The sequence below is a fragment of the Acinonyx jubatus genome, chromosome B4 (genome assembly GCF_027475565.1).
Source record: "Acinonyx jubatus isolate Ajub_Pintada_27869175 chromosome B4, VMU_Ajub_asm_v1.0, whole genome shotgun sequence".
NCBI lineage: Eukaryota > Metazoa > Chordata > Mammalia > Carnivora > Felidae > Acinonyx > Acinonyx jubatus.
In genome coordinates, this window is record NC_069387.1 from 97191328 (window position 1) to 97202709 (window position 11382).

Genomic DNA, 11382 nt, shown 5'->3' on the forward strand with positions numbered 1-11382 from the left:
AACCAGTGTATTGTATATAAAGCATGTTTCCACTTGCAATTTAAATTGTATTTATTCCATTTATAAAATCAAGAGATAATCACAGTGTTTACTACAAAAACTTTGTGGCTATCCCATGCATAATTATAATGGATTCACACCTAATTTGTATTCTAGAGAATATTCAAGAATGTAACTGTTGTGTGGATTAGGGACATCTGTAAAGAACAGTTCTAATGGTTTCATTTTACAAAATAAAGGAGCATAAACTTGGGACAAAAATTGTTATTTTTCCTTTTAAACATTCATGAGTGAGTGACCAAAACAACGTGCATAAATTCATGCACAAATTTAGAGAAATTAATAGCCCTTTGGCTAACCAATGATTCTCTTTTTTTACAGAGGAAATTTTCCAAATAGGCCCCCTTATACTAGAGGAGTATCCTGCTCTTTGTGTGCAAAAGAAGAAACCTGTGAAAACAAGCTCTGCCGTAAGCAAAAAGGAAAAAAAAATTCACTTTATTCTGAGAGCAAAGTTTCCATGAATTAATTGTATTTTAAAATTTGGATCCTCAAGTGTATAGAGAATTATTGACAAGATTTGATTGCTGCTATATGATGATATAAATCATTCGTCATATTATGTTTAAATTTTTTTAATGTTTATTTTTGAGAGAGTGAGAGAAAGAGAGACAGAGCATGAGTGGGGGAGGGTCAGAGAGAGAGGGAGACACAGAATCCAAAGCAGGCTCCAGGCTCTGAGCTGTCAGCACAGAGCCCAATGCGGGACTTGAAACCACTAGCTGTGAGATAATGAGCTGAGCTGAAGTCAGAAGCTCAACCTAGTGAGCCACCCAGGCGTCCCATGAGCTAATTATCATATTTAAATTCAGATGATCCCTCCTTTCTTCACTGATCATTTTTCCTTTCAAGCTAAAGGACAGAAAGGAGTAAGATATAAGTATGATCCAGTTTGCTACTATACTCAAAACAACTATTCGTTGAGGTATATTTGTATTTGCTTCTAATCACCTCCTTTTATTAGTTATTGTTAAAATAGTGGCTCATTCAGAAGTAATGCATTAACCGATGTCCAAATGAATTGCAATTTAAAGCTACTATGTTTATCTTCCATTATCAGCCTTTTGGTTCTCACAACAGAGATTTTTTTTAAGGATAAGTGCCTATATTCTGGGTTGAAAAAGAATTTTGAGTGAAACAGGGGAAGAGAGATGACCTGAAAATTGTGAGGAGGAGGGGGATTAGGAAGGAGAGGAGTAGGAAGAGAAGAGGATTTGGTGCCACAAAAGAAGACACAAAAAGAATGCATATTAAATGATTCATTTATATAAAGTTCAAAAATTAGCCAAACTAACCTACCTTTGGCATTTGGAGTCAGGATATAGTTACCTTTAGAGAGGAAAGAGGAGTTAGTTGAGTAGAAGAGGATGCAAGAATGACTTTCTACACCTATGCTATGGTGATCTACATCTGTTCACTTTGTAATAATTTATCAATCTTTCCATTTATGAGGTACGCATACTTCCATATTCATATTATACTTCAGTTAAACAATGAGTCGGAAGTATGGCCCCTCTAATTTTAAATTTCATTCAAAGCAGTTTAAAACATAAATTGATTATATATCTCCTATTTGAAAATTAATATTTTTTAATTAAAAGGGCATAAAAATAACAATGATACGTATCGCTCTTCTTTTTCAAATTTCATTTAAATTCAAGTTAGTTAATGTATTGTGTAATAATGGTTTCAGGAGTAGTATTTAGTGATTCATCCGTTACATATTTAACACCCAGTGTTCTTCCCAACAAGTGCCCTCCTCAATGCCCATCACCCATTTGTCCCACCTCCCACTCAACACCCGGCCAGCAAGCCTCAGTTTGTTCTCTGTATTTAAGAGTCTCTTATGGTTTGCTTCCCTCTCTGTTTTTATCTTATTTTCCCTTCCCTTCCCCTATGTGCATCTGTTTTGTTTCTTAAGTTCCACATATGAGTGAAATCATATGATATTTACCTTTCTGTGACTGACTTTTTTCACTTAGCATAATACATTCCAGTTCCATCCATGTTGTTGCAAATGGCAAGATTTCATTCTTTTTGATCCCTGAGTAATATTCCATTATATATGTGTATATAAATATATATATGTATATATATGTATATACGTATACATATATGTGTGTATGTGTATGTATGTATGTGTATATATATATATATGTATATACATATACCACATCTTCTTTATCCATTCATTAGTAGATGGACATTTGGACTCTTTCCATAATTTGGCACTTTCTCTCTCTTTTTTTTTTTTACTTCTCCTTCCTGTCCAGTATCTAGGCCACTGTTATTTCTCACCTGAACTAGTAGTTTCCAACTTCTCCTCTTCGCCAAATTGTTTTACAGAAAATCGAGATCAAATCACTTTTTTTAAATTTTTTTTTAATGTTTATTTATTTTTGAGACAGAGGGAGACAGAACATGAGTTGGGGAGGGGCATAGAGAGAGGGAGACACAGAATCTGAAACAGGCTCTGGGCTCTGAGCTGTCAGCACAGAGCCCGATGTGGGGCTCGAACCCACGAACCGTGAGATCATGATGTGAGCCGAAGTTGGATGCTTAACCGACTGAGGCACCCAGGCGCCCCCAAACCACTTTTCTTAAAATTCCTCAATTTGTTCTTACTCCAATTAGAGAAAAATATGACTGTCTTCCAAGATCAACAAGCCCAGGCATGATCATTCTGGCTCTTCCTTTTCTCCCCTACCATTTTTTAGTATCCTCCCTTTGAAACACTAAGCTCCGTGAACACCACCCTCAAATACTCCATCCTCTTTCTGAAATCTCCAGCATCTGGATCACCTGTGGTTCTGTTTCTAGTTCCAAGATTGTTTTGTTTTCTCTTGGTTTTGGTAATATGCTCTGTTTGTTGGTGTGGTGAATTGTCTTTAAAGATGGCCAATAATGATTCCTCCCCTCCTTATACATATGCCACTCCTCCCAAAAAAGTGGAGACTATTTCTCCTCCCCTTGAATAAGGCCTTGATGTGCCAGTTCTGGGCCTACCCTTTAGAGGAGACTTGGCAACTTAGGTTTTTGTTCTGATGGACGCTCCCAGCATTTCCAGAAATTCGTCCTCTCCTGCTGGAGAGGTCACACTGAGAAAAGCCTTGGAAGAGGACAGATCATCTTTCTGTTTCAACCCCGGTTGCACTCCAGCTATAGGCAGCTATGTCTTTGAGTCCCGATGACATTATATGGAGCAGAATAATTGCCTGCCAGAGCCAGCCAATCCAGATAATTGTAAGAAATAATAACAAATTGTTATTGTTTTAAGCTCTTTAATTCGGGAAGTTTGCTTCACAGCAGTACATTACAAAAACACTTGGTGTACGCCTATTAAGTTTCTTTTAAACATCTAACAACACGTGTAAAACAAAAATGTAGAGTTCTCCTTTTCCTCTGCTGAACAGAAAGAGTCGGGGTTGTTCACCTTAATTCAAACACAACTTAGTCAACTCTGGCTTAGAATTCATGTAAGGGTTTGGCCCTGTTCTAAGGGTGTAGACTTCTAGGACTTTCCACTGAGACACTGGTGTGTTCAATGTTGCCTTTTCCTAATGGGTTCTATATTCCAATGCTTATTGCTTTAGCACTCTGAAATTACTGAAAAATCTGCTTTGCTTTCCAGAGAATTTCACCCTAGGATTTTAGCCTCCTGCCCCTCATAGCTTCCAAATTAAACAAATAGTTTGAGTACAAAATGGCCATCTCTTTGGCTCATTTCCTCTCCTCCACCTTTACCTTTCACCTGGATCTTGAACTACTCAATTCTCCAATTTTCTCTCTCTAGTCTTACAAGACTAACAAAAGTTCTGCTGGTTCTATTTCCCAAACATCAACCTCTGCCTGGGCAAAGCCCAGATTTTTAGTTCTATACCTATGCCTCAAATGAACAAATGGCTCCAGAGAAAAAAACGGCTTTCATAACACCAGCCCATCTCTCCGTGGATCTACAGCTCTAAAATCTTGACCCTCCAGTCTTTGTTGCTTTAGGAAATCTCTGAGGCTTTTAAACACTTTCTTGTTGTACTTTATCTGGATTTTCTAGTTGTGCTTAATAAGGACTTTTGTCTGTCATACATTTCTACATCCCAAGATTCCAGCAGTTATTAACAATGGGTCTCCAAGAGAGCACCACACAGCCTCAAAGTCTATGTTAATATTTGCTGCCTGGTAGGAGGTGTTTTCCCAACTTGTTTCTTTTCTAAATTATTCAGAAATTACTTAGACCTCTGCTCTTGCAAATTAATGTTAGGATAAGCTTATCAATTCCACAGAAGACCTTGAAATTTTGGTTGGAATTACATTGAATCTATAGATAAATTGGGAAAGAATTAACATCTTTGCTCTGGTTTCCACTTGTTTAAAGCCTATGATTTTTGATTTGTGCCTTTTCTCTTTTATGTTGATCAGTGTTTATATAAACTCAATTTTTAGTTTTGCTGACTTCCTTTTTGAGAGACGGGAGGAGATATAGCATAAGGGCTAAATGTATAGGTCTTAGAGTCAGATGGCTTAACTCAGAAGGTGAGTGATTTGTCCCCAAGTTAAAGACGTTCTCAATAAACTTTGGCTACTATTATAGTTAAGGCCTCATTATTTTCTATCATTTGACCTAGTTTGTGTTCTTCATAGCACTAATCACGCTCTGCAATGATAAATTTTATTCATTTTTATTTATTTATTTTAAAATTGATGATAGATTTTTCAACCCTTACTTTTCTGTAAGGAAACTTTATTTTTTCCTGATAACTATTTATACCCAAAGCCTATAATTATGTTTGATACATAGTAGACACTGAAAAAGTGAATGAATGAATAAAAAATAAACAAATGAATTCCTAAAAAATGCAGGATCTTGTTAAAGACAGGGAAAAGAAAAAATGATGAGGGAAAGACATAGAGCAAATTTTGGAACAAGAACCACACCAGAAAGGAATGAAATATTTAATAGAGGGCTCTGGGTACTAAAAAGTCAACATGAAAGAATTACATTCTTTTTCAGGGAATAAAGGACATGGCAGAGTGCCACAAGTAAAGTCAACTCCTTTATATAGTTTTGTTGAGTTTAGGCTTTTTTGCCTTCAACATGAGAGCTGCTCTAGAAATATCTGTTGACATGACTGCTGGCAGGGATACCATATAGATTTTTAACCACTGTGGGATTGGGGGAGGAAGCTTTCATTTTCTTAAGTTAAACTAAGTTTAAAGCTAAACTAAGTTTCCTAAGTTTATTATCTTATTTAAAAGGCCAGAAAAGCAAGTGAATGTCTTTAATTCTCTAATATTTTTCTATCTTAGGTAATAAAGAACTTGATAAGCCTGAAAGTACGTATCAAACTATTTCAATATTGATTCAATTACTTCCTCCCCTTGAAACTAAATGGAGCTTTTAACTGTTGTGTTTTATTGACAGAATATCCAAATTGGAGTCCACAAGGGAAGGCACCTCAGCAGATATCATGTAATTCATTGTGCCTAGTTTCTGTTCTTCTGAGACTATTTTAATTATCATTTACATACAAGAAAAATTCTCAGACATGACAATAAATGAATAGTTTATGGCTAAATGTAACTCTCATCAGTTTAATTCTTAAAATTTCTACACTTTTGTCTGTTATCTGAGTTTAATGTCTGATTTTAACAAAAGCGTATTGTAGTATAGAAGGGTTACAATAAAAAAAAAGTTTTTTTAAAAAAAATTATGCTGAGTGAAATAAGTCACTCAGAGAAGGACAGATATATGTTTCACTTATATGTGGATCTTGAGAAACTTAACAGAAGACTATGGGGAAGCGAAGGGAAAAAAAAATGGATACAAACAGAGAGTGAGGGAGGCAAACCACAAGCGACTATTAAATACAAAGAACAAATTAAGGGTGGATGGGGGGTGGGGAAGAGGGAAAATGGGTGATGGGCATTGAGGAGGGCACTTGTTGGGATGAGCACTGGATGTTGTATGTAAGCCAATGTGACAACCGATTATATTCAGAAAACAAAAAATAAAAATAAAAAATAAAAATTACAATTTTACATTGGACCAAAAAAGTTCCATTCTCTAATTTTCTAGATTGTCATTTTAGTTACAGTAGACTTAAAGAACATTTCAGATATTAGATATTTTCCTCATACACCAGTAGTTTTCTTTAAGAATACCATGAACATTATTCAGAAACAAAATGTTATTAAGGAAAGTATCAGATAGTGTATAATGTCATATTATGGGCATAATCAATAGTTAGGGAAATGGATGAGAACAGATTAAACTAAAAGGGAAATTGATTAAATTTTAAGCCCTTAGAGATTTTATTTTAAAATGTGTCCTGTATAAAATAATATACCTTTTTAAATCTATACAACTGTAGTATACAGTTAACAACACTTCTACAAACCAAAGAATTAGTCAATTGCAGCATTTCTTTTGTCTGAAGACAAAAAAAAATTATTCAATTAATTCGGTTTTACAAATCAGTTATGTTGAATTGTTCACTCCTGTGGACTAAACTATCTAGATCTTTTTCTTCTCAGCTAAAGCAACCACTGACTTTCCTCAGCTATAGGTATTAAAAACCATTTTGAAATGTATTTTTAACATGACTAATAGTTGTTTATATTGCCAAATACCTAAGAATCTCCATATAGCTGGATGATTGTTGCTATTCTTTAAAAAAAAAAAAAGCAAAGTGATCTTATATTTCAAATCTGTTTGTATTAGTCAGGGTTCTCCAGAAAAACAGAACCAACAGGGAAGACAGAGACAGGGACAGAGACCAAGAGAGAGGGGAGATTTTAAGAAATTGGCTTACACAATTGGGGTAGCTAGCAATTCTGAAATCTGTAGGACAAGCTGGCAGGGCAAGTAAGAGTTGCTGTTGCAGTCTTGATCCTGAAGTCTGGGAAATTAGGCAGATTTCTATGTTGCAATCTAAAAGCAGAATTCATTCTTTTGGAAATCTCAGTCTTTGCTCTAAAGGCCTTCAACTGATTGGATACAGCCCACTCACATTATGGAGGGTAGTCTGCTTTACTTAAAGCCAACTGATTATAAAGTTAATCACATCTAAAAAATACCTTTATAAAAATAGCTAGACTAGTGTTTCACCAAACACTTGCCACCATAGTCTAACCACACTGGCACATAAAATTATCCATCACACTGCTATTTGACATCATGTGTTTGAAAATAAATTATCAAATAAAAAAATGAATTATCATTATCTTTTTAGTAAACTATTAAATGAATCATTATCTTTTTAGTAAACTATTGCTGTTTGTTTAACTATTGCATTGTTAAGATTCAAATCCATAATTAATTATAATTAATATAATTAATTATATTATATAATTAATTATAATTAATTATATTATACAATTAATATAATTAATTATATTATACAATTAATATAATTAATTATATTATACAATTAATATAATTAATTATATTATACAATTAATATAATTAATTATATTATACAATTAATATAATTAATTATATTATACAATTAATATAATTAATTATATTATATAATTAATATAATTAATTATATTATATAATTAATATAATTAATTATATTATATAATTAATATAATTAATTATAATTAATTATGCAGTTTGAAATACACTAAAGGTAAACTGACACATACACATACACTTAACTATCTGTTGTATTATTATTATGTTGCCTTCATGGATTTTTTAAACGTTTATTTATTTTGAGAAAGAGATAAAGAGTAAGCAGGGGAAGAGCAGAGAGAGAGAGGAAGAGAGAGAATCCCAAGCAGGCTCTGTGCTGACAGCACAGATCCCACGAACCATGAGATCATGGCCTAAGCCATTATCAAGAGTCAGGTGCTTAACCAACTGAGCCACCCAGGCGCCCCCCTCATGGATTTTTTTAATTGAACTTTCTCATAAATAATTAAAACTATCCTCTGATTTTTAATATAATCACCTCCTTCTGCAGATACCTTATTCATCCAAAAGCTTGTTTCCTTAAATCAGATTAACTTAAATTCTACAGAACACATAAAAAAATGAATTTTTATAGAATCATATTCACTGATTTTGAAGAAATATTTGTCAGAACATTAAGTTGGCTCTGCTATAGGAACTTGTAAGTAGTGGGATTTCTCAGAAAAGGGGGTCTCTATTGGCAGAGTTCTCTATCTACATTGAGGCTGGATAAATGGAGTACACACTGTCTTACTTAGTGGGGCTTTCCTTCATTGGCAAGAAGAAAAAATTCTCGGTCAAGGAATTGTTTCTTCTATTCCTTATGATCACAACCACAGACTCTTCATAGGGTATCTTGGGAGGCCTGACATCACAGCAGTTCTTTTACTCTGAGCAGGATCTTTTGTGACCTTAAATAACCCTCCTATTTCACTCAGTTTGCAACTACAAGACAAACTCCTCTGGGTTTGGCCTTTTCAAATTACTGAAGGCAGTTAACTTAGGATTTAAACAGTGTATTTTTTTCTGGGGATCCTCTTGTTCTACTAGGCTATGTTTGATTTTAAACAAATTTGGCTAATCACTTAGAGGTAAAGTGATCACACTCATCAGTCTTAGTTGGGCCAGGTTTATTCCATCCTTACCCCTTGGAAACAATCATGAACAAATGGTTTAAACAGTAGTCTCTATAGTTTTTTGATTATGCATCCTTCTGAGTAAAAAAAAAAAAAAAAAAAAAAAATATATATATATATATATATATATATATATATATATATATATATATATATATTTGCCTAAGACTGAGGCGTTCTCCAGGACAGAAAAACACACTAAACCCAGAGAATTCCCTAACAAACCAGGAAGTTGGCAACCCTAAACTTGAATCAAAGTAAAAATGTATTGGGGAGCCTGGGTGGCTCAGTTTGTGGAGCATCCAACTCTTGATCTCAGGGTCATGAGTTCAAGCTGTACATTGGGCATGGAGCCTACTTTAAAAAAAAAGTATATATGTATCATTTAATTACATGCATCATATGTATTTTTATAATAAAGCAATATATATCTTAAAATACACAATAATTGAACCTGAAAAGGATGACATAATAATGAATTAAAAATTAATGCTAAAGAGGGGTGCCAGGGTGGCTCAGTCAGTTGAGTGACCAACTTCAGCTCAGTTCATGATCTCGCAGTTTGTGAGTTAGAGCCCCATGTAGGCCTCTGTGCTGACAGCTAGGAGCTGGAGCCTGCTTCAGATTCTGTGTCTCCCTCTCTTCCTCGTGCTCTGTCTCTCTCTTGTCTCTCAAAAATGAATAAATGTTGGATCCTGGGAAGATGGCGGCATAGGAGGACGCTGGGCTCACCGCACGCGTCCTGCTGATCACTTAGATTCCACCTACACCTGCCTAAATAACCCAGAAAACCGCCAGAGGATTAGCAGAATGGAGTCTCCAGAGCCAAGCGCAGACGAGAGGCCCACGGAAGAGGGTAGGAAGGGCAGAGAGGCGGTGCACGCTACACTGACTGGCGGGAGGGAGCTGGGGCGGAGGGGTGGCCCGCCAGCCAGGCAGAGCCCCCGAGTCTGGCTTGCAAAAGCGGAGGGGCCGGACAGAGTGTGTTCCAACAGCAAGCGGGACTTAACATCTGGAAGGTTATAAGCTAACAGCTCTGCTCCGAGAACAGGAGGGCTGGAGGACAACAGGAGGGAGAGTTGTTGAGCCCCGGATGACAGAGCACAGCTTGGCGGAGAACAAAGGCTCTCGCCAGCGCCATCTCCCTCACCCAACCCCCAGCCAAAATCCCAAAGGGAACCAGTTCCTGCCAGGGAACTTGCTTGCACCGCGCAAACACCCAACACTGTGCTTCTGCAGATCCATCCCTCCGGCGGGTCTGACTCCCTCCCGGTGCCACAGGGCCCCTCCCTAAGCGGATCTCTGAAGGAAAAGCGAGCTGAATCTGCCCCTCCTGCCCCTGTGCACCCTGCCGATCCACCCCAGCTAATACGCCAGATCCCCAGCACCACAAGCCTGGCAGTGCGCAAGTAGCCCAGACAGGCCACGCCACCCCATAGTGAATCCCGCCCCAGGAGAGGGGAAGAGAAGGCACACACCAGTCTGACTGTGGCCCCAGCGGTGGGCTGGGGGCAGACATCAGGTCTGACTGCAGCCTCCCCTACCAACGCAAGTTATTCAAGACAGCACAGGGGAAGTGCCCCGCAATCCCACACCACACCACGGACTATCCAAAATGACGAAATGGAAGAATTCCCCTCAGAAATGTCCAGGAAATAACAACAGCTAATGAAATGATCAAAAATGATTTAAACAATATAACAGAAAGTGAATTTAGAATAATAGTCATAAAATTAATCACGGGGCTTGAAAACAGTATAAAGGACAGCAGAGAATCTCTTGCTACAGAGATCAAGGGACTAAGGAACAGCCAGGAGGAGCTAAAAAATGCTATCAATCAGCTGCAAAATAAATGGAGACAACTACGGCTCGGATTGAAGAGGCAGAGGAGAGAATAGGTGAACTAGAAGATAAAATTATGGAAAAAGAAGAAGTTGAGAAAAAGAGAGATAAAAAAAAATCCAGGAGTATGAGGGGAAAATTAGAGAACTAAGTGATGCACTAAAGAGAAATAATATATGCATAATTGGTATTCCACAGGAGGAAGAGAGAGGGAAAGGTGCTGAAGGTGTACTTGAAGAAATAATAGCTGAGAACTTCCCTGAACTGGGGAAGGAAAAAGGCATTGAAATCCAAGAGGCACAGAGAACTCCCTTCAGACGTAACTTGAATCGATCTTCTGCATGACATATCATAGTGAAACTGGCAAAATACAAGGATAAAGAGAAAATTCTGAAAGCAGCTAGAGATAAACGTGCTGTAACATATAAAGGGAGACCTATAAGACTTGTGGCCGATCTCTCTACTGAAACTTGGCAGGCCAGAAAGGAATGGCAGGAGATCTTTAATGTGATGAACAGAAAAAATATGCAGCCGAGAATCCTTTATCCAGCAAGTCTGTCATTTAGAATAGAAGGAGAGATAAAGGTCTTCCCAAACAAACAAAAACTGAAGGAATTTGTCACCACTAAACCAGCCCTACAAGAGATCCTAAGGGGGATCCTGTGAGACAAAGTACCAGAGACATCGCTACAAGCATGAAACCCACAGACATCACAATGACTCTAAACCCATATCTTTCTATAATAACACTGAATGTAAATGGACTAAATGCGCCAACCAAAAGACATAGGGTATCAGAATGGATAAAAAAACAAGACCCATCTATTTGCTGTCTAGAAGAGACTCATTTTAGACCTGAGGACACCTTTCGATTGAGAGTGAGGGGAT

The 11382-nt window shown here is 36.9% G+C and overlaps 1 protein-coding gene across 1 annotated transcript in view; it reads left to right on the forward strand.

Annotated features, from left to right (window-relative positions):
- GLIPR1L1 (GLIPR1 like 1) overlaps positions 1–5633 on the forward strand; it is a 36132-nt gene extending 30499 nt beyond the window's left edge. Inside the window, exons 4-6 of the mRNA XM_015063674.3 lie at positions 382–470; positions 5365–5391; positions 5480–5633. Coding sequence (XP_014919160.3) covers positions 382–470; positions 5365–5391; positions 5480–5571 — 208 coding nt within the window. The 3' untranslated portion in view covers positions 5572–5633. The remainder of the gene's footprint in view (positions 1–381; positions 471–5364; positions 5392–5479) is intronic.
- The last annotated feature ends 5749 nt before the right edge of the window (positions 5634–11382 follow it).